At 56.7% G+C, this 26,880-nt stretch overlaps 1 protein-coding gene across 2 annotated transcripts in view; it reads left to right on the forward strand.

The window, feature by feature from the left end:
• The window catches only part of TMEM241 (transmembrane protein 241), a 55,425-nt gene that overhangs the window by 27,412 nt on the left and 1,133 nt on the right, over positions 1-26,880 (forward strand). Inside the window, exons 10-14 of one of the 2 annotated variants that reach the window (XM_081096698.1) lie at positions 3,025-3,060; positions 4,776-4,810; positions 6,245-6,314; positions 8,006-8,099; positions 22,850-22,914. In XM_081096698.1, the coding sequence (XP_080952824.1) occupies positions 3,025-3,060; positions 4,776-4,810; positions 6,245-6,314; positions 8,006-8,099; positions 22,850-22,914 (300 nt within the window). The remainder of the gene's footprint in view (positions 1-3,024; positions 3,061-4,775; positions 4,811-6,244; positions 6,315-8,005; positions 8,100-22,849; positions 22,915-26,880) is intronic. The other variant, XM_081096699.1, reaches the window with a different exon arrangement.

Here is a 26,880-nt window from a genome sequence, read left to right on the forward strand (position 1 = left end):
AAAAGAAAGAAAGGAGCGGTTGGGAGCTTCAGTCACCCACCAGCCTGAAAACAGCCCTCAGCCCCTCACCCAGACTGTCCAGGCACCCCAGTGGGGGCCCCCACCCTGAAGAGTGTGTGACCAGCTGCAAACAGCCATCATCCCCTTACCCAGGCTGGCCAGGCACCCCAGTGGGGACCCCCACCCTGATCCAGGACACCCTTCAGGGCAAACCAGCCGGCCCCCACCCGTGCACCAGTCTTCTATTCTATATAGTAAAAGGGTAATATGCCTCCCAGCACCGGGATCAGTGGAGCCGAGAGGCCTCCCGGCACCGGGATCAGTGTGACAGGGGGCAGTGCCCAAACCCCCTGATCGCCCTGCGGCTCTGTGTGTGACAGGGGGCAGGGCCACAACCTCCCTATTTGCCCTGCTCTGTTCGTGACAGGGGAAGGCGCCCCAACCCCCTGATCAGCCCTGCTCTGTGCCTGATAGGGGGAGCTCCCCAACCCCATGATTGCCCTGTGGCTCTGTGTGTGACAGGGTGCGGCGCCCCAACCCCCTGATCGGCCCTGCTCTGTGTGTGACAGGGGGCAGCGCCCCAACCCCCTGATTGGCCCTGCTCTGTGAGTGATAGAGGGAGGTGTCCCAACCCCCTGATCCGCCCTGCTCTGTGTGTGACAGGGGGCGGTGCCCCAGCTCCCCTATCGGCCCTACTCTGTGAGTGACACGGGGGAGCTCCCCAACCCCCTGATGGGGCCTGCTCTGTGCGTGACAGGGGGCAGTGCCCCAACCCCCTGATTGGCCCTGCTCCGTGGGTGACAGGGGGTGGCACCGCAACCTCCCCATCGACCCTGCCTTGAGTGTGACGGGGGCGGTGCCCCAACCCCCCAATCGGCCCTACCCTGAGCGTGACTGAGGGTGGCATCACAACCTCCCAATCTGCCCTGCTCTGTGCATGACAGGGGGCGGCGCCCCAACTCCCCAATCGGCCCTGCTCTGAGCCCAACCAGGGGCTGCACCTAGGGATTGGGCCTGCCCTCTGCCACCCGGGAGCAGGCCTAAGCCAGCAGGTCGTTATCTCCCGAGGGGTCCCAGACTGCGAGAGGGCACAGGCCGGACTGAGGGACCCCTCCTCCCCCCCGAGTGCACAAATTTTTGTGCACCGGGCCTCTAGTGTATATATATATATATATATATATATATATATATACACTAGAGGACTAGAGGCCTGGTGCATGAAAATTCATGCATTGGAGTGGAGGGGGGTGTCCCTCAGCCCAGCCTGCCCCCTCTCACAGTCCGGGAACCCTCAGGGGCAGCAGGCGACCTGGTGATCAGGGGAAGGCGACGCCCCATCACACCTCTGCTGCTGCCACTGCTGGCAGCACAAGCCTTGGCCGGCCCCGGTTACCTGAGCCTCGGACAGCCCTGGGCGGCTGGGGGGCTGAGGGGACTGGGGGACTCTGGAGGCAGGTGTGCAGAGCAGCTGGGCCCGACCTTGCCCCATGCCTGCTGTCCCAGCGGGACTGAGGGGACTGGGCGCCGCCATCTTTGAGGGCAGGGCAGTCAATTAGCATATTCCCTCCTTATTGGCTGTGGGCGTCGCCATCTTTGAGGGAGTGGCAGTCAATTAGCATGTTCATTCCTTATTGGCTGCGGGCACTGCCATCTTTGAGGGTGTGGCAGTCAATTAGCATATTCCCTCCTTATTGGCTGTGGGCGCCGCCATCTTTGAGGGAGTGGCAGTCAATTAGCATGTTCATTCCTTATTGGCTGCGGGCACTGCCATCTTTGAGGGTGTGGCAGTCAATTAGCATATTCCCTCCTTATTGTCTGTGGGTGCCGCCATCTTTGAGGACATGACAGTCAATTAGCATAATTCCTCCTTATTGGCTGTGGATGCCACCATCTTTGCAATGGTGTGAGGGTCAATTAGCATATTCAGTCTTTATTAGATAGGACATTAAAATCATAATATGCTAATTAGACTGGACAGCCGAACGACCTTCCGGACGTCATTTCGGACATCCTTTCAGACGAAGTCACCATGGCAGGGGCCGAGGCAGAGGTCGTTGGGCGATGAGGCAGGCAGATGAGCAGTTAGGGGCGATCAGGTAGGCAGGCAAGCAGTTAGGGGTGATCAAGCAGGCAGGTAGAGTGGTTAGGGGCGATCAGGCAGGCAGGTGAATGGTTAGGACCCAGTGGTCCTGAATTGTGACAGGGATGTCTTACTGCCGTTTTAGGCCTGATCCCTGTGGGATCAGCAGTTGGACATCACCCAAGGGGTCCTGGATTGTGAGAGGGTGCAGGCCGGGCTGAGGGACCCCTCCCCCCCCTTTGCACAAATTTCGTGTACCGGGCCTCTAGTATATATATAAAAGCCTAAATGACTGTTACAATGGAACGACCGGTCGCTATGATGCACATTGACCACCAGGGGGCAGATGCTCAATTCAGGAGCAGCCCCTGGCCGGCAGGCCCCTATCACCGGATTAGGGCTAGGTCCTGGGCTGGGCGGGGAAACGGGTGGGTGGTGGCAGATGCAGCCCTTTTCCCAGAGGGGCTGAGGGCCAGCTCCCTTGTTGGGGCCAGTGGCCAACCTCCCAGGTTCCTCCCCCTGGTGGTTGGCAGGCCCCAACCACCCAGGGTCAGGCCCCGGGCTGGGACGGGGAACCGGGGTGGGTGGCGGCGGATGCGGGCAGTGAGGGGAGGAGGAAGAGGGGAAGCAGGGAGGTGGGAAACCTGATCAGCCCTGATTGCCAACCAGGCCTAGGAACCCCCACCCGTGCATGGATTTCATGCACCGGGCCTCTAGTGAGAAATAATCAGCCAAGTGAGTGTGTGTGACCAGACTAGGAAATGTGTTTTTCAAATGAGCCAGGATTTAGTTTTGAGTATGAAGTACTCTTCAGACCATTTATTGATAATTTATAAATGTAGTAACTTATGCATGGATATAATTTATTAACACAGGATAGCGACTACTTTGTATATGTAAAACACTTCTATGATTTTATGTCTTGTCTTTTTCTTATTCCTTAGTGACATCGACCAGCAGTACCTAAACTATATATTCAGGTAAAATATAATTTACATTTTCAAAGAATAACTCATATTTCTAGAGCTTATTTCCCAATAATGTGACTTGGGAGTTCTGAGCCAACATGCCCCCACGGAGGCGAGCTAAGTGTCTGTGAGGGACCAGTCAGGACACCAACCAGCAGCCCTGCCTAGACTAGGTGGGAGGGAACCTGGACCAGGTGGGAGGGAACCTGGACCAGGTTGGGGGGCCTCTGTCCTGCCTACAATTCAGAGGCTCAGTCTCTCCCGGGAGTGTGAAGTCTGTACGGCTAAGGGGACAATTTCCCTAGAGCCCACAGCCTCCCGCTAGCCTGGGCCCTGGACTTCCCTCCCCAAGTGGTCCTGACCTTGAACCCAGGGCCTCCCTGGTCTGTCTTCCCAACTCACTCCCAGACCCAGTGGTGCCCGAGAGAAGGCTGTCAGTGGAAGATGGTGGGTGGACTTGCAGGCTGAGGTGTCCACATGCAGTATGTGAGGTCCTCGGGGTGCAGGATGCAGCCTAAGGTGGAAGGGGCAATGGAGCCAGGAGCCAGAGCCGGGGCCGGGTCTCCCCATGGTGCCACCTCTGGCAGGGAGCTCCTGGGACTCCGAGATTCTAACTTTTAATCTGGCCCAGGTTGTTTTGAGGCTATAATCTCTGTTTATACCCCTCTCCTTGTTTTGCAGATGAAATTGTGTGAGTGTGCACGTGTGTGCGTGTGCACGCATGTCTCTGTGTGTTTATGCGCATGTGTGTGTGTGTGCATGTGTGTGTGCATGTGCATGTGTGTGGTGTGTGTCCGTGTGAAAGGGGTGTGCGCAGCTGTTCTCTCTGGGGTGTGACTTGTGAGACGGAAACAATGGGTTGGAGCTCAGCCTGTGGAGATGATCGTTTCTCCTATTTCTCCATTGCATTTCCCATGGGTGCAGGAGCGTCTTCTCTCTTGTTTGCTATGTCCCCAGATTAGAGCAGCACCTGGCACTTCCTAGGCACTCAGTAACGATTGCTGAGTGAATGGATTTAAAAGGTCTGCTGGTAGCTGGCCTGATTGGTCTTGGGTAAAAAGTCTTATTTCTGACCTCTGACTGGACCCGCTGCCTGGGTGGCTGGAATGAAGGACAGTACAGAGGCGGGCTCAGGCCCGGGAGGCGCTGTCCACGGGCCGGGGAGGCGGGAGAAGCTCCCAGAGAGGAAGGTGGGCGGGTGCCAGGAAGAATACGGCCTCCTCCTCCCTTTCCTCCTCCTCCTCTTCCTCCTTTGGCATCGATTGCAAACCAGTCCAGGTAGTTTTCACGCCCATGGTGAATGGGATGGGTCATTTTGTGGGCTGGCTTCCTGGACATTGAACTTCCCTGCTATGCAGTTAATTTTGTGGCAAAAATAGACTGAGCTCACAGTCCACGGCTACGGGTTAGCACGCAGCTGGAATTCAGGGGCTGCTTCATGCGGCCGACACGGCTCTGTGGCGGAGGCGGTGTGGACAGTTAGCGGCACGGCTGGCCCTCGGTGGTGGGGCATGGACGCTCAGCCCCGGGCCCAGCCTGCAGCACTTCAGGTGGGAGGGCCCCTGTCCTGCCTACAGTTCAGAGGCCTCACTGTCACCGAGGAGCTGGACTTGGAGGGAGCCCGCCCGTGAGGTCGCCCGCCGGGTCCACAGCTTCCGAGTGGAAGGGGGAGCGGGGAAGGCGTGCTGTGCCCCGTGCGAGCTCCTTCCCTCGTGTTTCCTTTTCAGCGTGGCGCTCCTGGCAGCCGCAGCGCACCCCACAGGTAAGCTCACCCTGCGTGTGCGTGCTGTACGGTGTCTGTTCAGTGCAGGGCCTGACCGGCCGTGTCTCTGAGGACGTGTTGGCGGGAATGGAGCTGCCTTCCAGGGGGTCACGCCCAGGGTTAGAAATGGCCCGGAACCTTCCGGAGTCATCGCCCACACACTCACTCTCACCCCTCCTTTAGTTAAACACTCACATGTGATAAATGGAACAAAACAATCCACTTGATAAAACACACACAGCCCCCAGAGAGAGGGAATTCAGAACGTTTCTTCAAGTCCAGACGGCACCCATTGGAAACTTTGGGTCTGGAAGGGCCACAGGCCTTGGTCCTGTGTCCTGAAGGTCCCGATGAACGTGTGCCATGACGAGGAACTGCTGTCCGTGCGGCCCACACACTCCCGTGCTACTAATACTCGGCACACCCTGCCCCCCTCCATCCCCCTCCACCCCAGTCCCCCTCCATCTCCCCAACCTCCCACACCCCCTCCACCCCCCTCCACCACCACACCCCCTCCATCTCCCCAACCTCCCACACCCCCTCCACCCCCCTCCACCACCACACCCCCTCCATCTCCCCAACCTCCCACACCCCCAGCTCCTGGGCTTCAGAACCAGGAGGCGGCAGAGCAGGGCTTGAAGGCCCGGCCCCTCCCGCGCTCTGAGACTCCCAGCTTGGAAGGATGAGCGTCAATGCTCAATTCCTTTCCTCGGGATGTTTTTGGAAGACTTGCTGCTTTTTAAATCTCTTGACTTCTTGTTTGTGACCAAGTTCAAATTCCAGAGAGGGAAGCAGCCAGTATGTGTGATTATTTCCTCTCGCACCAAGTGGGACTGAAAGAATGAGCTGACTTCACGCGAAATACATGTGCCCTTTGGACCAGCACCTAAAATGAGCGTCCATGGCCGGCCTGGCCCTGCGCCGGTGCTGTCATTAAACATGACAAGGGAAGAGGATGTCAGGCGGCTCTCAGTCTGGTCTTAGGTCTGAGGCGGAAGAGAACAGTCTTGAAAAGAGGATTATTTTTGTGCCCCCTCTGCCGCGGGCGGGCAGGGTGCTGCTGGGGAAGGGGAGGATCCAGGGTTGCAGGGAGGGGTTCCCGCTGTGGCTCCCAGCTCGAGTGGTGCCGTCTTGGGCAAATCTCTTAACTTCTCTGAGCTCCAGGCAAAGGGGGTTATGTTACATCGTCAGGGCCCTGAGAAAGGTGATATGTACAGCTTCAGCAGGGGTCCTGCAGGGCCGACTCCCTCAGCGGGCATCCTTACTATCAGACGGTTATTGTAAGAAAGGGCCATAACAGGAGCCCTAGGGAACTGGTGTGAACTCAGTGCGGGCAGCTCCTCGCTCAGGGGCTGGGCGGAGGCCCTGGCCGTGCATTGCTGGGACCATGGGCCCGGGCGTGCGGGCCACCTCTCACCCTCGCTGTGCCCGCAGGTGACCTCCTCCGTGCCCTGGACTTCCCCTTCTTGTATTTCTACAGATTCCACGGCAGCTGCTGCGCCAGGTAATCTGACCTCACGAAATCCTCGCTGTTCATTCCTGTTCCTGTTTTGTGCTCCCAGCTGTGTCTTCGCTTCGGCGAAGCCCAAGGTCACTGGTGGTTACCCATCGCGTGGCCGGGCGGTGGCGGGGGCAGGCTGGGTGCTCTGAACACCCTCGGGTGCGCAGAGCTGGCCTGGGCCTTCGAGGACCCCTGTCCTGCGGAAGTGTTCAGGCTCCAGCAGTGGTTTCCAAACTTGCCCAAGAGCTGGGATTTCCCGACTTTTTGTTCTCTCCACAAACAATTCTTTCAACGTTAGTCTGAGCTAGTTGAGGTCAAGGGAAGATTGGGGTCCACAGTCCTACCCTCTCCACTTCCACCTTGGCTCCCTCTTGCTCCTGAAGGGCAGCCTCCAAAAAAGACCCCACAAAACACCTCCACTGAACCCCAAGGTTATGAGACAGATTGTGGGGACCATTGAGCAGGAGCTGGCTCAGTGGTCAGGCCCCTCCCCGGGCCTGACTTTGCTGCACTGGAGGCGCAGGTCTCTGGGGCAGACTCCCCGCGTGCCCTGGGCTGTGGTGGAAAAGCCGACTCGGGTGAGGCCCAGCCCGTGCTCCCTGAGGGCGTCTTGGCCCCGGGAATAGTAGCCTGCAGGGCTGTGTGTACTGGAGAGGGAATCTGATGCCTGCGCCTGTGCCTGGCCCGTAAATGATGGCCATCGTTGTTCCTGCTGCGGCCGCCTGTGCCTGCAGAGCGTGAGCCAGTGCTCCAGAAAGTCCCGGCCAAGGCCAGGCCCCGCCCTCCCAGAGCTCACAGTCAGGCCAAAGCCACCACCAGCACCTGCCACACAGTCAGAGGGGGGCCCTGGGGGTGCCAATGGCCCAACTCCCAGACCTGCCCGTAGTTTGGGGCACAGCTGCAGGTGCGTCTCTTGCTTTTCGAGCCGCACTCAGCCCTCACTGCGCGTATTTGCTGAGTCGGCCTCCGCCATGGCGTCCCTGCCATACTCCCTTCCCCAGCCCCCTGCCCCTAAATGTCAGGAGGAGCCATCATTCTGCTTGGAGTTCCCTATGCTTTGCACTTGGCCACATGGTGACCTTGAAGATGGTTCTCGTGCAGGCCACTGCTTCCCTGACCACGGCTGTGTCAGTGCCGTGCGGCCCCCGAGATGCTGCCCACCTTCGGCCCCCAGGGTGGGGGTGCGTGCAGGTCACCCCTGGGGTTGGCTCGTTCCTAGAACGCCACTGCTGTGTGGTGACTTCGCTTGAGAACGTGTCATGGGAGCCAGCCCTCCCCTTTCAGGTCTTACCTCGAACCCAGACCCTCTGCCCTCAGGTGGTGCTTTCCTTTGGGAATCTGTCCTTGGCCTGTGTTCTGCTGGGAGAAATGGAAGCTGCTTGGCAAGCACCAAGCTCCAGCAAAATGGGGGGGGGGGGGCGGGTGGTGCTGCCCCCCTTTCTTTTGGTCATGATGTAACAGACCTCCCACATTTCCGTGCCCCCTCCCCACCTCTGGTAAATGCTCTCTTCAAAGCTCCTGAGGAAAGTAGAGCTTCCTGGGTTTTCACTTGTCATTTTTAAGTCCAGAGATCACTGGAAGCAGGTGCACTAGGTGTGTGACAATTAGAAAGTGGCTGGTGAAGTGTAACAGGAAATAGGCCCCTGTTGGCTCCGAGAAGACAAGCCTCACTCACAGGTGGCTTCTCCTTCCAGTGGCCTTTTGGGGTTCCTCGTCACGCTCAGCGCCGTGAAGCTGAAGAGCCTGGTGGCCCCCGGGCAGTGTGCGGCCTGGCTGCTCCTGGCTCAGGTAAGAGACGAGGGTGGAGTGGTCTTGGGCTGGACCAGAGCTGGCAGAGCTGGCACTGTCAGGGGCGTCTCCACGGAGTCCCTTCTGGGCGCCGGCCCTCGCCTGATCCCCACTCGGGTCCATGTCTGCGCTTCCTCCTCGTGCTCCTGGCAGGGGCGCTGGGGACCCCCTCGCTCTCCTGACCCTGGTTTCCCATCTGAACACGGGAGGTTTTATAAACAAACAGCATCTCGAAAGCTTCTCGTAAGAGCCTGCCCTCTGGGTGCACGGGGCGTTCTGACCCCTTCCTGGGCCGTGAGTGTCCAGAGCCCAACTGACCAGGAGTTTCACATCAGAGGCGGCAGAGGAAGGCAGTGGGCCCAGACCAGGCACTGGATGACGACGGAAAAGGGTGACTTACGGTAGGACCGCCCACGGGCACCTGACTGGCCGGCTCTGCGTGAGCAGGGAGCTGGGAGAGAGGAGACAGCTGGGGGAGCAGGAGCAGCTGGGGGACCAGGACCCTCGGAGATCCTGGGGGCCGTCCTCCTGGTGGAGCATTTGGTTCCGTCGTGTCGCCCGCAGGGGCTGCCTGCGAGGAGTGGCCGTTGTTAGTGAACTTGATGGAGAAATAACCACCGAAGCAGGTGCCCTTATCATCTCTATGTTGATTGGTCGCCCCCCCCCCCCCCCCCGAAAACAAAGGCATGTCTTTGAAATGAGACTTCACAGCGGCCTCTTCGCCTGTGTGGCCTCCTGAGGGAGAGCATGGCTACTTCTGACCCCACAGACGGGCAGCGTGGCTGAGATGCGACTTCCCGCAACGGGGGAGCATGTGGACACAGCCTTCCCACGCCAGCTGGAAAGCCGGAGCGAGCAGACGGACCACAGACGCCGCCCAGGAGAGGCTTTGTCCCTGAGAGCCACGGCTCTGGGTCTGGGTCGGGCAGCGCGTTCTCGCCTGAGGCTGCTCCCGTGCCTTCCTCCCCAGCTCTGTCCGTGTGATGGTGGAACCAGAGCGGGCGGCTGCGAAAACCAGCGGCCTTGGTGGTGCTTCCAGACTATTCCATGCACAGTATTTTCAGTTAAATGGCCGTGTCAGTGTAAATGAGCAAGAAGAGACAGTGGCCCTACGGTCCTGAGCTCACAGCCCTCTGTGGCACCAGCGGTGGACAGTGGTCTACGGGGACATGGGGAGCTCTGTGGGGTGAGAGGCCATCAGGGGCTGGACAGCTTTGCATGTGCCCAGGCTGTCTGTGCACCAGACGCAGAGGTGTCGTGTGCCGGAGCCCCCACACTCTGCCCGCAGAGCCCAAGCGCACTCATGGGAGGGGAGCGAGCCAGCAGCAAGGGAAGGCCGGGCGCAATGAGCCCCCTGAGATTCGATGTGCACCCCGTCCACTCACCGCCAGAAGCAGAAGCCTTTCTGGCTCTGAGTATGTGAGCACGACAACTCTAAGCTGTGCAGACGGGGAGGGGGGGGGACCCCGAGGAAAGCAGGCTGTGCACACGGCACAGGAGGGGGGGTGACCCCGAGGAAAGCAGGCTGTGCACACGGCGGCAGGGGGCAGGGGTGACCCTGAGGAGAGCAGGCTGTGCACACGGCACAGGAGGGGGGGTGACCCCGAGGAAAGCAGGCTGTGCACACGGCGGCAGGGGGCAGGGGTGACCCTGAGGAGAGCAGGCTGTGCACACGGTGGGGGGGGGGGTGACCCCGAGGAAAGCAGGCTGTGCACACGGCGGGTGGGGGGGGGGGTGACCCCAAAGAGCAGGCTGGAGAACACACATGGGAAAAGTGGTGAAGACCTCAGAGCTGCACCTTCCCTGGGAGACGGATCTTACAGACTCGGTGCAGGCAGGTTCCTGAGCGAGGACAGCACCGACGACAGTGCTCCACAGGAAGTTGGGCCTAGAGCTGCTGCCGGTGTTACGTCCAGTGTCCGGTGGCCAGCAGAAAATTAGACACTTTCCGAGAAACAGGAAGGCGTGATTTATGCCAGGAAAGTCCGTCAGTAGGAGCCATGTCTCTGCAGCCTCAGATTTGCAGCTTAGCAGAAAAAGACTGCAGGGCGGTTGTTTAAATATGTTCCTACACAGAAAGGAAACCACATTCAGAGAATTCAAGGAAAGACAATACAGAATCTCAATATAGAGAACGAAATGATTTTGAAAAAGAAAGCCAAGTGGAAAATCTGGAGTTGACAGTATAACTGGCATGACTTGACAGATTCTATTTTTTTTTTATGTATATTTTATTGATTTTTTTACAGAGAGGAAGGGAGAGAGATAGAGAGCTAGAAACATCGATGAGAGAGAAACATCGATCAGCTGCCTCCTGCACATCTCCCACTGGGGATGTGCCCGCAACCCAGGTACACGCCCTTGACCGGAATCGAACCTGGGACCCCTCAGTCTGCAGGCCGACGCTCTATCCACTGAGCCAAACCGGTTTCGGCCAGATTCTATTTAATAATAGATGTGAGATGACCCAGGAGGCAGAACAAAGGGAATTCTTCGATCTAAAGAACAAAGATTAAAAAAACCCTGAAGAACTATAAACAGAGGCTTAGAGATCTGTGGGACATCAACCACAGCAACATATATATAATAAGAAATCCAAAAGAAGAGGAAAGAGAGGTAGAAAAAAAATAGTATTAATGGATGACTTCTCATAAAAAACAACGGAGGATAACACATTTAATGTGCTGAAAGAAAATCTCCAACCAGGAATTCTGTACGCAGCAAAACTATCCTTCAAATATGAACGAGAAAGAAAGACATTCGCAATTAAAGACAGGGATTTGTTGCTAGCAGTCATATCAATAGTTGCATTAAATGGGAATAGACTAAATAGCCCACTCAAAAGTCAGAGATTGTCAGTCTGGATAAAAAAGCAAGACCCAGCTGTCTGCTGTCTGTAAGGACACATCTTAGATTCAGTCACAGAGGTTGAAAGTGAAAGGATGGAAAACATAACCATGCAAACAGCAGCCACACTACAGCCAGAGTGACTCTATTATCCACCCAGACTTCATGACAGGAACTGTCACTAGGGAAGGACACTTGGTGATGACAGAGGGTTAAGACGTTCGGAAGATGGACAGTTATAAACATACACACCTAACAACAGCCGCCCAAAGTGTATGAAGCAACAAGTGACAGAATAGGAAGGAGAAACAGTCATAGTTGAAGATTCTAATACTGTGGGGAAGCAGGCCGGGCAGCCACTGGAAAACAGTGTGGATCTTCCTCAGAAAATGAAAAACGGAACTGCCTTTTGACCCAGCGACCCCACTTCTGGGACTAAGAATCCTGAAACACCAATCAAAGAATATACACACCCCTATGTTCATAGCAGGAGCATTTACAACAGCCAAGACCTGAAAGCAGCCAAGTGCCCATCCGTGGATAAAAGCTGTGGTGCATCTACACCATGGAATACTACTTGGTCGTAAAAAAGGGGGAAGCCTTACCCTTTGCGACAGCATGGAGGGACCAGGAGAGGATTATGCTGAGTGAAATAAGCCAGTCGGAGGAAGACAAGTACCATGTGGTCTCAGTTACATGTGAAATCTAATGAACAAAATACATCCAGGGACATCGATGCATGGAACAGACTGAGCTGTCAGAGGGAGTGGGAGGGAGATTGAATGAAGAAGGTGAAGAGCCTGGCTGGTGTGGCTCAGTGGTTGAGCATCGACCTAGGAACCAGGAGGCCACGGTTTGGTTCCTGGTCAGGGCTCGTGCCAGGGTTGCGGGCTTGCTCCCCAGTAGGGGGCGTGCAGGAGGCAACCGATTGCTGATGTTTATCATTGATGTTTCTAATTCTCTATCCCTCTCCTTTCCTCTCTCTCTCTCTCTATATATATAAAAAAAAAGAATAAAGATATATTTCTTTAAAAAGTAGAAGGATTTTTAATCCTTCCTAAATGTGACGGCTTGAATAAAATGAGCCATTAAGGATTCTTCTGGCCTCAATACATCAAACAACCTTCCTTCCTCTCTTCTTTTTCTTTTCTATTTATTTATTTTTAATTAAATCTTTATTGTTCAGATTATTACATTTGTTCCTCTTTTTTCCCCCCCATAACTCCCCTCCTCCCAGTTCCCACCCCACCCTCCGCCCTCACTCCCCACCCACTGTCCTCATCCATAGGTGCACGAGTTTTGTCCAGTCTCTTCCCACATCTCCCACACCCCTTTCCCCCCAAAGAATAGTCAGTCCATTCCCTTTCTATGCCCCTGATTCTATTATAATCAACCAGTTCATTCTGTTCATCAGATGATTTATTCACTTGATGCTTAGATTCACTTTTGGTAGATGCGTATTTGTTGTTCATAATTTGTATCTTTACCTTTTTCTTCTTCTTCCTCTTCTTAAAGGATACCTTTCAGCATTTCATCTAATACTGGTTTGGTGGTGATGAACTCCTTTAGCTTTTCCTTATCTGTGAAGCTCTTTATCTGACCTTCAATTCTGAATGATAGCTTTGCTGGATAAAGTAATCTTGGTTGTAGGTTCTTGGCATTCATCACTTTGAATATTTCTTGCCACTCCCTTCTGGCCTGCAAAGTTTCTGTTGAGAAATCAGCTGACAGTCCTATGGGTACTCCCTTGTAGGTAACTGAGTTTCTGTCTCTTGCTGCTTTTAAGATTCTCTCTTTGTCTTTTGCTCTTGGCATTTTAATGATGATGTGTCTTGGTGTGGTCCTCTTTGGATTCCTTTTGTTTGGGGTTCTCTGTGCTTCCTGGACTTGTAAGTCTACTTCTTTCACCAGGTAGGGGAAGTTTTCTGTCATTATTTCTTCAAATAGGTTTTCAATATCTTGCTCTCTCTCATCTTCTGGCATCCCTATAATTTGGATGTTGGTATGCTTGAAGCTGTCCCAGAGGCTCCTTACACTATCTTCGTATTTTCGGATTCTATTTTCATTTTGGTTTTCCGGTTGGGTGTTTTTTTGCTTCTTCGCATTTCAAATCTTTGACTTGATTCTTGCGCTCCTCTGGTCTGCTGTTGGGTGTCTGTACAATATTCTTTATTTCAGTCAGTGTATGCTTAATTTCTGGTTGGTTCTTTATCATAACTTCGAGGGTCTCATTAGATTTCTTGTAGATCTCATTAAGTTTATCGGCGGCTTCTAGACAGTTCTTGAGAGACCTTAAAAGTGTGGTTCTGGACAGAACCTAGACACAGAACCTACACAGAACCTAGAGACAGAAGAACTTCGCTGGAGAGAACATGGCAAAAGATCCTGGACAGAAACTGGAGACAGAACCTAGAGACAGAACCTAGCGAGAGAACCTGGCTGAAGAACCTAGAGACAGAACCTGGCTACAGACCCTGGATAGAACATGGCAAGAGAACCTGACTAGAACCTGGTGACTGAACCTGGCTGGAGAACCTAGCCAGAACTTGCCTGAAGAACCTGGCTACAGAATCTGGTGACAGAACCTGGCTGGGGAACCTGGGGAACCTGGCTGGAGAACCTAACCAGAACTTCGCTGGAGATCCTGAACAGAACTTGGCTGGAGATCCAGACCAGAACTTGGCTGGAGATCCTGGCTAGAGATCCTGGCTAGGCTGCTGATCAACTGAACGCTGTCTCCGTGTCATTCCTCCTTCGCCGACTCCGTCTACACCTTTGGGAACCCCTGGACCTGTTGGGGCAGGACCCCAGCACAAGTGTAATGTCTGCCCTCATACCTTCAATGAGTGGGTCCCCAATGCTGGGCAGATTTAAGCAGACCCAAGTTAACTAGCTCATATTCCCATTGGCAATAATCCTATATAATAAAAGCATAGTATGCAAATTGTCCCCTCAACTGGGAGGTCGTCCAGGAGTTCAACCAGGGGACGGGGCCAACTGGGGAAAGGGAGGGAGGCCCTAGGAGGCAGCCAGCAGCCACTAAGGACCCTACCAGTGCTTGAATTTCATGCACTGGGCCTCTAGTCTATATAATAAAAGCCTAAGCAACAATTACAGCAGAACAACTGGGGAAAAAAAAAAGTGTGGTTCTGAACTCTATATCTTCCATTGACAATTTTGCCCTGTTTCTTTGTCTCTGCATTGTTTTTTATGCTTTCTTGGTGCACCCCCTAGTGGTCTTTGTGCGCAGTCTTGTTGTAGTTAAGCCTTGATTGTTGTAGTTAATACTGGGGGGATTTGACCTCCAGGCCAACTGGCTGTGAGAGTCAGCTGTGTCTGCAGTGGGAAAACCTCTGTCCTCTGGGGAGGTGCTAATCTTGCCTTTGCCTGAGGCTATCCGGCAAATGGCTCTCTGCAGGGCTTGGGCGGGGCGGGTCACACGGGATCTACAGGGCTGACGGAGGGAGCAGTTATGGCTGCTCTCAGTCCTGTCCCCAGAGGCTCTGCCTCTCAGAGTCCCAGCAACTGCTGCAAACCTCGGAGAGAAAGCTGCCCTCGCGTTCCAACCGATGCCAGACAGTCCCGCTTCTCCCGTTTGAGTCTGGGTCCCTAGAGACTCGCCCAGAACTGGAGCTCAGGGCCTGAGCCTCCCTCCCGATTGAAAACGACAACCGCACCCTCAGCCACCAGCCCGCTCCGCGCACACTCCGCACCTCCGCACCTTTGTATTTTCCGCACTGCGCCTCCTCTGAGTCTCGGTATGCTGTTCTCTTTCCTTCTAGTTGAAGAATTTCCCCTCAGCCAGCTTTCCTGTGGTTCTGGGTGACGTCCGTTCCATATTTTAGTTGTATTTTTGAAGTGGTTGTGCGAGGCAGCATTCTCCGGTGTTTACCTATGCTGCCATCTTGGTTCTCCTTCTTTTCTACTTAAAAATAAACTCTGTGACCCTCAATGGCATAATATTTACCCATCCTGACAAGCATTTACCTACAGATCAGACGTGCTGACATTGAAGTCCAGCATAGTTGTACATAGCAACGCAGCACTTCCCCGTGATGCCACTGGGACTGCGGGCGCCAGTGTGTAGAGTGACTCGGAAGGACGCTCGTTGGCCCCAGAGGAGAATTTGGATTCTGTGAAAAACTTGTAGATACACAGGCAGAGGCTATCCAGAAGGGCCTGGGACACCTTCCTCGTCCCAGAAGCTCCCATGCTCTGCCATTTCTGAGGAGGTGTCAGCCCGTGTCATCACATCCAAGTCTGGAGTGGAGGCATCCCTGCTTCTCTCTGTTCCTCGACTTTCTCTGCCTCTTTCCTGGGTGTCAGTGCTCAGCAAGGAAAAGAGTGCCTTCTAGGTCACTGTCCTCATCACTGTCATTCCTGTTCTTTCTGGGGATTTTGAGGGCCTTCTAAGAAGCTAAAAATAACAATATTTAGCAACCTTTTTTCAATTCCTTCGTTTTGGTAAAGTGAGCTATGTGAAATCTAACGCAGCTGCATAAAATCTTGGGGTCCCTTCCCACTTGTGCTAAAAAGCATTGCAGGAAAAAAGTGGTTGCGTTTAAGAGAAAAGTGATGACATATAGACGCATAAGGAAGACGTGTTTGCGGGTGGGTTGCTCCAGCAGCTCTACGTTCTCGTGAGAATTCTTCCCGTGTCGAGCAGCGTCTTGTCTCATCCTTCAGACGGACGGCAGCTCTCCCGCGTCAGGGGAAGAGGCAGCCGAGGCCCGAGTGCATGTACGCTGAGGCCGAGGCTGAGCCAGGAGAGACGCAGCCCCAGACAGCAGCTGTGGCCCCCGCCCGGCTCTTGAGGACCCAGTGTTTGCTCCCCACGGGGGCAGAGTCTCCTTCAGGCGAATGCAGTGTCGCTCCACTGCCTCCCGGATGGGGTGGCAGCCCAGAAAGCGGCTTCCTCTGCCCCTTAGGGACCCTCAGAAACAGCTTGCTGTCCTTGCCTGCAAGTGTCTGTTGACTTGGTGGAGTTAGAGCTTCGTCTTTTAGGCCGGGACCAGGTGGCTGTGTGGCTGGGCCGTGCAGCGTGGTGTCTGCGTGTGACGGGTTCTCGGCTGCGGGAGTGAACTAGTCTCCCTCCATGTTGCAGCTGGGGGGCCTCACCCCGCCCCAGGCCCTCCTCCGACATGGTCAGGTGTGCTGCCTGCGCTACAGCTGTGTGTGCAGCGGGGTTTTAAGGTTACTGGTTTGTACACTTTGGGGGACATCGAAGGTGCCTTTGAAGGGGGGGGCTCTGAGTTGAGGCAGCAGAGTGGCTGAGCCGGCCCTGTCAGCGCTGAGTGTCAGGTGTGTGACATGATGGTGCTGTGTGTGCGCCCTGTGAAGTGATCACGCGGCAGCGTAGTCAGCACCCACTCCTTACGCAGTCACAGGAGAGCACGGGCGCCACGGGTGTGGGGCGGCCTCCGCGGCCAGCTCCTCTCCGTGCCGCTCTGGTTCCAGTGTCCGTGCTGCAAGTCTCCCGCTCTGTTGTCTTCGTCACCATCCGTCTCACCGTCTCCGCCACCGTCCTGGGTGGGGAGACACTTGCTGCTGTTCTGGGGTGAAGCCAATCTCGGAGGAGGAGACCCCCCTCCTGTTCGCTGTCAGTGTCCTCCACAGTCCGCACCCCTTCTTCCTGTCGCACTCGGAGTCTCACGTGCATGCCTGGCTTTCCCGGGAGCAGGTCCGTCCTGTGTTTTCTCCCTTCGGCTGTCGCTCTGCGCCTCTCTGTGCCTGGAACGGGCTGGGAGGGCAGGTGGCTGACTGCAGCGAAGTGCGCGCTGAGTGACTTTCCTGTGGAAAGAGTGCACTTTAAAACCTAATTGTGAAGCCCTGACCGGTTTGGCTCAGTGGATAGAGCGTCAGCCTGCGGACTGAAGGGTCCTGGGTTTGATTCCAGTCAAGGGCATGTACCTTGGTTGCAGGCACATCCACTTGTGCAGGAGGCAGCTGATCGATGTTTCTCTCTCATTTATGTTTCTAACTCTCTGTCCCTCTCCCTTCCTCTCTGTAAAAAATCAATAAAATATATTTTTTTAAAAAAACCTAATCATGGCTGGTTCCTCATAAGTCTGAGCCGCCGTGGTGATGAGAATAGTTTTTCGTGGAAAATTAAAACCTAGCAACAGCAGCAGCGCATTTCCCCTCGCAGCCTCTCGCTGGGCAGCCACAACGCCTGTCCGTGTCGTTCCCTGGCGTCTGCGGAGCCGCGTGGCAACAGCACAAACTTATCTGGGAATTATTCCTTCATGAGCACGGTTTTCCCAGAGTGACTTGGGCGGGGGTATAGTTTTGGATTAAAGAAAAACATTAAAATTCCATTTCCTATTGTCAAAGTAATTCATGGGGAAGCGAGGCATGTTCATGGACGTCTTCCTATTTTGGATGAGGTTGTTTTTCTTGTGTCCGATGATGAACTCTTAATTTTTTTCTGGACTATTTTTAGAACCATTGACCATCCCAATGTTCTGTGCTGCAGAAATATGATAACAATTCTGGTTTCACAACTCTGACCTGCATGAGTTTGCTTATTGAGGAAATACTTTGAATTTCTGTAAATTTCCTGGCTGCAAGGTCTTAGATGGATGCTGTTATTGTCCAAGATTATTTATGTATTTAAACGTGTCTTTATTAATTTTGAGAGAGAGAGATAGGGAGAGGGAGAGAGAGAAACATTCCTCCATAGGCAGCAGCTCAACAACCAGCCAGGCTTTAGGTTCTGGTCCACCCGCTGCTCCCTGGTCCCTGGAACAATGGAGTGCGGGCGGGTCACAGCCACCATCGCGCTCCATGTGCAGCCGTGTGGTTGGTGCTTGGGCACCTGTTTCTTACCTAATCCCCATCACGATCACGTGGCCCGACCATGTGCTTCTCTGGCCCCTTTGGACAAGAGGGAGCACGGATGTGCGTGACTCCTCTGGGCTAGAGCAGAGGAGTGGGGGCCTTGCCCCAGGCCCCGCCTGCCAGAGGTGCGCCCCCCCCCCCCCCGGCACTCCCACCCCCGCCTTCCTTGATGCGAGAGACTGGGTGAGTGTGTGCGCTGGGGTGAGTGTCTCGGGGGAGGAAGGCTGTACCCCTGGTAGTCACCGTTTTCTTAACCAGTAGCCCACGGCGTGGAAAACCCTCCGGGAGCTCATGGGAAACAGGAAGTGAGGGGACTCGACCTACGGCCTCGGGGGGCTGTGCTTGGGAACCCCCCGCCACCCCAGAGCGCTGTGCTGGCTGGGCCAGGGGGTGAGGGCGCTGGCTCCCGCTGAGGCCTTCGTGTTCTGGTTGGTGTCTAACTGCAGGTGTGTTCTCCACTAGGGAAGCAAACAGCTTTTTCTTTTGTCACTTTTTTCTTTTGGAAAATGTATTCTGTCACCACCTCCGTTACTGCTCGGCACAACAATAATTGAAGTTGTATCAAAAGGAGATGAAGAAACCCTCCTGGCCTTGGAGCAAGTGTAACTGTGGTGCTTTTATTTAAAGCGCCTTTGAGCTTAAATTCATTTCATTCCTAAAAATAAGCTGCGGAGATGAGATCCGCCCTTTGAGCTAATCAGAGCAACAGGAAATGAAAATGCCTCGTCCACATGCCCCTCTGGCCAGGCGTGCTGCTTCGCCTGGGAACCTGAGTCCACGGGACAAAGGTAACCCCGTCATCCTGCGAGCTGACAGGCGATGAGCACATTTACTGTAGAATGGAACGGAGAAGTTGAGAAGTGACAAGGACTCGAATGGACGCGACGGACCCCACACCAGGCGTCTCTGAATGAGTTTGGGGGGAGTAGGATAGTCTCAAGTTCCCCGTTTGTCTTCTCCAATTGAGTGCTTTAAGGACGCCTACATTGTTGGGCTCTTTATGCTACTTGGCAGGAAGAGAACGTGTCAAATGTACAGCCTCTTTAAAGAAAATAGGAAAACAGACGAGCTAAACCCACCGAGCCAGGTCTTGTGGGCTGAGCTGCACCCCCGAGAGCGTGAAAGGACATGGCTCCCAGAGGTCCCGGGCGCACCGCTCCCCAAGCAGGACATCCCCAGGCCTCCCAGCCAGGGGGGAGCGAGCACCTTCTGCAGGACTGTCCATGGGAGCAGAACGCGCCAACGCCCACCGGTTTCTGAAGTTACAGCCAGGGGACCAGTGTCAGAGGGTGTGAGAGAGACAGGCATTCTCAGGACGCAGCTGGTGTTCATGCGCTCAGAGTGCTGGTACCTGCACTCTGCTCCCCACTCTCTCTTCTTTCGTGGGGTGCAGACGAAGGGGGATGCCTCTTGTGCAAGCGGAGGCCTGGACGTCTCCGTCCTTGCTGCGCAGCTCTTTCCACCCACAGGGGTGGCTGGTCACAGACGCCATCAGGGCGAGAGAGTCGCCGGGCTCTCAGGTCTAGGCCCCAGGCATCCCTGACGCACGAAAAGGAATTTTAAACCAACAGCATACTGACCTTCGGGTCATGCACCCAGCGCTGATGGTCAGAGCAGCCCCGTAAGTGTGCCAGGCGCTTGCCTGGTGCCAGTCTCCCCTGGGGCCCCCAGGCACACAGAGACGCCACGTGCAGTCCCTGCCGGAGACACGGTCAGTGGCTTGGCCTGTGCCGGGCAAGTAGGTGTGGGAGCCCCAGAGGGGCCTCGTCTGCTCGATGTGTGGGCAGGCCCGGTGCAGGGAAGGCCTCCTGGACATGGATTTCAAAGGGTGAGTGGGAATGTGTGGGGTGAAGTCTCCCACGCAGAGAGGACTTCGAGCACAGGTGAGAGGATGGATGAAATCGAGTTTGAAACCGGAGCCGGTTAAGTGGGGCGGGGGCTATGCCAGCAGTTCCCGTGGAGGGCACCCTGCAGTCAGTGCTTATTAAAGAAATTCACAGCAAATAGCAGCAAATCAATCAGCCTGAATCCCGGATTCACCCCCAAATACGTGACTTATCTGGCAGGTTCCACTAACAGCCGCTGCCCTTTATTTTCTTACAAACACACAAAAATTTATCTCTGGATTGGAAGGAATGTTTCAGAAACAAACGCGGCCTGCCTGCAACACCAGCCCCGTGTGAATACACCAGGTGGTGACACCCTTCCACGCAGCCAGGAAGTTCAAAGCCGGCGCAGACCAGGGCCCGCGCTCCTGCGGTTGGCATCCCTCCACGAGGCGGGCCCTGCTGTTCGTTATTCGGCTCTGCGCGTGCGAAGGAGACGTTCCTCAGACCGCAGAGCTTGCTTCTTTGCGGACAGATGTGTCCCTTAGATGCTCTTGGTGAGCAAGCACGATGGGTAGCAATGGCTGCTGCCTCCGTGTGTCTTCCGTGTCCAGTTCCAGGAGCAACGTGGTCTTTCATGAACAGACTGTGGCCACGTGAAAGCTCAGGACCAAGCCCTGCTCTCACGGACCTCCATCTCCAGGACGGCTCATCTTCAGACAGAAACTCGGCCCCGTTAGAAACGACCCGTCCTCAGCCCGTCCCCCCCCCCCCCCCGCCCGTCTCTGTGACTCCCGGTACCTCCCGCGGGTGGGGTCCCCCGGCCTCTGAGCACAGGGTCCCCCGCCTCCCTCCCGCAGAGCCTCCTTCCTTCTCGGGCCGAGGAAGACTCCGTGTGTGCTGCCACATGTCGCGTGTCTCCTCGTCCTTCAGTGGGTCGTTGGGGCGCTTCCCCGCGGAGGCTGTTGTGGGTGTTGCTGCTGTGAACATAGGTGTGCAGATGCCTGTTTGCGTCCCTGCGGTCAGTGATTCTTCCCCTTGTGCCCCCTCCCCGCCCCAAAACACACACACAAAAGCTGCAGGGCGCTCGGTAGGCCCTTGTTGAGTTTCTGGCTGAGAAGGCAGACCTGGGAGCCGGGCGTTGGTGCCTCTGCTCACTGCCTGAGGTGACCAGGCCTGGAGCAGACCCCGCACCCTCTCTGCTCGCAGTCTCCCCCCATCTCCCCGTCTGTGTCTGCGTGAGGGCGTCCCTCCCGCTCCGGCTCCACCCTTAGGTGAGTGCGTGAGAGGTTCTGCACAGCCCTGCAGTCGCTGGCCTTGCCCGGCTCCTGTTCTTTGGTGGAACTGGAAGGGGCGGGCCCTTGGCATGAGCAGATCTGTCATTCTCACCTCTGAGTGCCCTGAGCGCCCTGACAGCCAGGCACATGGAAACCTGCCACTCGGCCTGAATTAACCTCCCACGGAGGCGGAGCCGCGAGTCTCAGGCCGACCAGCTGCCCTCGCCAGGTGCTGGCTGCTCTCATCCTTACGTGGTGGCTTTTATGAAGGGTTAGAACTTTGAGTGTGTGTGGGGGGGGAAGGGGGAGAGGGAGAGAGGGGGGCGGGGAGGGAGAGAAGGGGGAGAGAGGGAGAGGGAGGGGAGAGAGCCTCCATGGAGAGCTGCTGCTGGGGCTGGCGATGGAGATAAAGGGGAGGAGCCTGAGAAGCTGCGGTGCCTACTGAACGGACTGGACAGTAGCCCATGTGACGCCCCAGTGCAGGCGCGTTCGCTCTACGTTCTCTGCAGAACAAGACAAGCCTGACTGCGAAGCGCCAGCGAATCAGCCGCAGAACGTGCTCCGGGAGATGAGATGTGGAGCCGCCTGAGAGCCGCCGGGAGAAGGCGGCCATGACGCCTCCCAGAGAGCAGAGACGGCAGAGGCCCCAGTGTGGCTACTGAGCCGCCTTATGCTCACATGAGGGCTGGTGTGACCATGGAAGATGTGGTTTTCTTGGCAAAAGAAGCAGTTAATCGGTACAAGCAGGCCGGCCGTCTACCTCGGAGCAGGCGAGGTTTTTCCAAAGGGAAAGGAACTCACAGGGAAACAGGCGAGTCCCAGGCTGTGACCTGCAGGAGCGAGGAGGCGTCCACTCCTGGCTTATTCTCTGACTTCCTGTAGAGATGGCAAACGGCGACAGTGACTCAGTAAACGCACTTTCCTCCTGACCATGGGCTGCAGCCCCGGCCTCGGCGACAGCGTACGTCCCTCCGTGAGAGGGCGCCCAGCACAGCCTCCTGCTGCTGCTTTTATTAATGCTCTTATTGATTTCAGAGAGGAAGACAGGGAGAGAGAAACACCGATGATGAGGGAATCGTCGATCCGCTGCCTCCTGCTCGCCCCCCACTGGGGATCAAGCCCGCAACCTGGGCCTGTGCCCTGACCGGGAATCGAACCCTGACCTCCTGGCTCATAGGTGGATGCCTGACCATGGAGCCAGCGGGCATGCAGCCTGCTTCTTTCTTGTTCTTGCAAGAAAGCCAGCCCTGAGGGTGACTTCCCCTGGACGCTGTTGGGCAGGCTCTGGGGGGACATCTTTTCCTGAGCAGATGTTCTCCGTGTTGACAAATAGGGCCTTTGGTTCACGTACAGGCACTGCAGGGTCCTGTTACCAACGGTTCCTCAGAGACTTTTCTGTAATTTCTAGCTCAGATGTGGGAGTGCCCCCCTCCCGCCGGCTCTGTGTTTGCAAATAGTTAATGATCTAATTGCCTGTTTTCCTCCAACGTGTGACATGAGCCCAGAGACAGAGGCGCCACTAGGCAGGGAGGCGGGGACTGCAGCAAAGGCAGGACACAGACGTGTTGTCTGGAGGACCTGGGACGGTCGTGGCCCCGCTGACCTGGGTTCACCCGGAGGAGATGGAAACGAGTGCTCTGCTCTGCCCCCCCCCCCCCCGGGCCGGGGGCGGGGGCGTGGGGGGTGAGCCCCCGAGGGGGGCTGCCCTGCCGCCTCTTTTGACCAGTTTGGGAATGAAATGCTTCTCTGTAGACGCCCACCTCCAACACAGACAGGTTGTAGCTTTTCCCACCCAGTGCTTTTCTCAGAGGCAGCGCTGACTACAGGCACTGGGCGGGGGGTGGGGTGGGGCGGGGAGGGGAAGGACCTGGCCAGCAGGCGCTCGGCTTGTGAAGGGCTCGGAGAAGGTTCTGGAGTCCCGCGCTGGCGCTGACGGCCGCTGTCGGGCTTCTCTCTGCAGGTGGCCACAGCTGGCTCCTCGGTGCTGCTGTTCGAGGGCGTCCTGACCAGGGCGGCCGTGGGATGGTGAGTCTGAAAGCGGATGTGGGTTCTCCAGGTGCTGCTTCTGGTCCAAGTGCCACGGGAAGGGCGGGGCGTGGGCACGGGCATGCAGAGGCGTGTGTGGCATGAATGCAGCGTGATGGCTGTTCCCGCTGGGTACACCCTCCCCGTGCCGAGCAGCCGGAAACACAGACCACGCCGCCGCTTGCGCCCTCGTCCGCGCCGGCGTGAGCACGGTGGCAGCCGTGGCGACGTGTAAAGCCGGTGGGTGTCTTTACTCCTTCAGTCCGTTTGCTCTCGGGCAGGCTCCGACCATCCTTGTGTAGAAGGACCCGCCCTTTCCCAGGAGACAGCACTGCCTCTCGGTGACCTCCGAGCAGAGACCTGAGGAGCGAGTCGTGGGGTTCGTGGGGGGCGGTGGGGGACACGGCAGCGTGTGCAGAGGCCTGCGGTGCAGGGTGCTTGGTCAGCCTGAGGGGCTGTGACCAGAGAGCGGTAGGAGGGAGGCTGGAGGGGCAGCTGACCACATGGGGTCCGCCTGAGAGGGGGGAGGCCAGGACTGAGCCGCGCTCCCTGTGCCCGTCTGAGGCTCACTGTCGAGCAGGCGGAGCGAAGACCAGCCAAGGCTCCGGCAGTGATCTCGCAGGCAGCCCTGGAAGCGGGGGGCTGGTCGGACCCCTGCATGTGCTGGAGTGAAGGCCGTGGGGTTGGAGAGGGAGGGAGGCGGGATGACGTGCACGCTCTGGCCCGAGCAGTGGAGAACACACAGTGCCACTCACTGAGATGGGGAGTCAGAGGGGAGCGCAGGGCTGCAAGTTGGGGTGCAGGATTCGTGACGGCTGGGTGCCCGTTCCACCTGAGTGTCGAGGTCTCAGAAGGCAGGTGGCTCGAGGCCTGGCGGTCAGGAGAGGGGCGGAAGGGGTGTGAGTCCGAGTCACGGAAGCAGCCTGTGCGGTTATTGCCAAGGAACCTGGGCTTCGGGAGTTCCTGGGTTTTGGGTGTAAGGAGGGTGTGTTTTCAGCAGCCAAGAATTTTCCAAGCGCAGGGTGAGCCCCAGAGGAGGAGCGGCAGACTGGCCTCAGCGTCTGCCTCCTGCGCGGAGCTGTCTGCAGTCTCCACGTGCATTGTCTTCAATGAGACTGGGGCCCGGCTTGCAGCCCCGGGGGGGCGGGGGGCGGGGGGGCCGGGCTGGTCTCTGTCCGTGGGGCTCGGGCTGTCACGGCCCAGAAGGCAAGGCCTGGTAGTGATTGTTCTGTTTCCTGTCTTTCAAATTTTAGTCGATGTTCAGAAATCAGCTGATTTCCCCTGGAAGCCCAGATCTCTGGATTCTTTTGAGAATGTGGAAGAGCTGCTGTGTGGCCTGTACGTCCACGGTAGCCGCTGCGGGAGTGGGTAGAGGCTGCCCCTCCGTGGACGTGGGCCTGGCCGTCAGCGTGGCCCCCAGCTCCAGGCCGGGACGGGCCGGAGCGCCTTCAGGGCAGGAGCCAGGCCTTTGTCACCGTTGCCTCGCCCACCCGGTGCTGAGTGAACGAGCGGCCAGCCTTTTACGTACACACTCAAGAGAAATTATAAATCTAAGGGCCAGTGTCGCTCAATGTCCAGCTAATGATCTTGTTTTTAATTTTATAAAAACAATCTGTGGCAAGCCCAATAACTTAACATATCCAGGTTAATATTTACTCTTTTTTGTTGTTAATCCTCAATTGAGGATTTTTTTCTATTGATATTTTTACAGAGAGTGGAATGGAGGAAGGGAAGGAGGGGGGGAGAGAGAGAAACATTGATTGGTTGCCTCCCACATGCACCCCGACTGGGGCTGGCATCGAACCTGCAACCCAGGTACGTGCACGTGACTCAGAATTAAACCCGTGACCCTTCGGTGTGCAGGCTGACACTAACCATGGGCCACGCCGACCAGGGCTAAGTACTCATTTTTTAATGATCAGAGTTTTAGGGTAGGTATCGATAGGCATTCCCTCTTCCAAAATTCAGCAAAGAGGGTTTAATCCTTGCCCTGTTGAGTGGGAGAGTCCCTCTTGTCTTTGGGACGGTGCTGGTTTGAGGAGAGAAGGGAGTGACCAGACAGCCACCATCTGCTCTCAGCGCTCAGCCCTCAGCCCTCGCCTTGCTTGCCCTCCCTGACCCGCCGTTGACCGGGGGTGCCCGGTGTGGGCATCGCGCAGACTTGGTCCCGGCACAGGCCTCCTGGCACCAGCGTCCTCACGAGTGACCGCATCTCGTCTTTGAGTGAAGATGCCGTTCGCCTTCAGCTCAGGGCCAGCATGGCGACTGCGCGTCGGTTACAGGAAGAATGGATTCAGGGTGAGGGGAGCTTCTCCCCGCACTGCACACTGCATCCAGGGTCGTGGCCCCGGAACTCACCGTCTCCCCCTGGGTCGCACATGGGAGCCTCCCCTTTAAATGCTCACAGGGCCTGCTGTCTCCCTCACGGCCTGAGGAACGGTGCCTCACGTCAGGCACACACATTGGTGAGGAAATGAGGGAAAACAAAATAGTTTGAAATATCGATGGGAAAGGGGAGCTTTCATCTGTTGATGGAAGACGGCCCCAAACCAGAGAAGGCTTCACAAGAGTTTATTTGAGCCAAATGCGGAGGATGCGCCCAGAAGCAAGGTCGCGACAGACTGAGGAGATGCCGGAGAGCAGCCGTTTCCGCTCCCTCTTATGCGTCCGAGTCCAGGGGGGGGGGGGGGGACAGAGGGAAGGTCCTGCCTCCTTGGCGGGAGGTGAAGGAGGCGGAGAAGCAAGGTGGGAACTGGGAACGCCCCAGGTGGGTAAGAGCAGCAGGAGTAACAGCCTCCCTACGGGTGGGGCCAGGGACTTGGTAAGGAGCAACTCCCACCCCTGGAGACGGCGTTGGGGGCACAGGCGACCGTAGGTCTGTGCGGTCTGCTCGGTGCCTGTGCCGTTGAGGGGTCTTGACAAGGAAATCACTCTGGTTTCCAACGGCGTGTTGTCTGGATGCGTAAGGACGGGGAGGGCCGCTGAGGGCCAGCACGGCCTTGCCCGGGGCTCTGGGCGGGGCTGCCCGGTCAGAGTTTGCGATCAGACCATCCCATGCGGTTGCTGATGGCCACTGAGCGTGTGCGGCCTGCGTGTCCCCCGAGCGTGTCCCCCTGAGCGTGTCCCCCTGAGCGTGTTCCCCCGAGCGTGTCCCCCTGAGCGTGTCCCCCCAAGCGTGCGCCCCTGAGCGTGTCCCCCCGAGCGTGTCCCCCTGAGCGTGTTCCCCCGAGCGTGTCCCCCTGAGCGTGTTCCCCCGAGCGTGCGCCCCTGAGCGTGCACCCCGAGCGTGTCCCCCTGAGCGTGTTCCCCCGAGCGTGCGCCCCGAGCGTGTCAGGTTCATGACGGAGCCCTTTTCACTCACATCACCCACCGAGGAAATGTTTACCGGGTGCGACGTGAGTGCGGGCCGCAGCGGGAAAGGGCGGGCGGCTCTGTCCTCCGCCCGGCGGGTTGGTTGGGATCCACTGAATAACCACAATAATAAGCAGGTGAAAACCGAGATGGGCCTGGCTCCCGATGGGAGCGAAGAGGACGGACTGGGAGACATGGAAACAGCGGCCGGAGCGCGGTGGGTGGGTTTCTGGCTGGCGCTCTGCAGCCTGCGTATTAGTCAGATGTTTGTTCGCTCCCGTGACTGAGGAGGATCCGTGGAAACAGAAAACGGGGGGCGGGGTGGGGTGGGCCTGGAGACATCAACAGGAGTAAAACCCCCAAACCCAGAGTCCCGGGCAGCCTCCCCTCAGGCATGGGCCCTGCGCTTGCCCGGAGTCGGTGGCGGGCGCATCCTTTACGGGAGGCTGAAGGGAGCAGCAGGCCTTTTCTGGGTGAACAGAAAAGCCAGGTCATCTGTGATGTGCAGTGAATCTAAACGAAACGGGTTCAGAGGTCGTCACCTTAGCAATTCTGCGATAGGGACCCCTTGAAACTCCATGGCATCAGCCCCTTTAGCAGACGGCCCGGCAGCTC

This window comes from Myotis nattereri (genome assembly GCF_964212035.1).
Source record: "Myotis nattereri genome assembly, chromosome: 8".
Taxonomy (NCBI): Eukaryota; Metazoa; Chordata; class Mammalia; order Chiroptera; family Vespertilionidae; genus Myotis; species Myotis nattereri.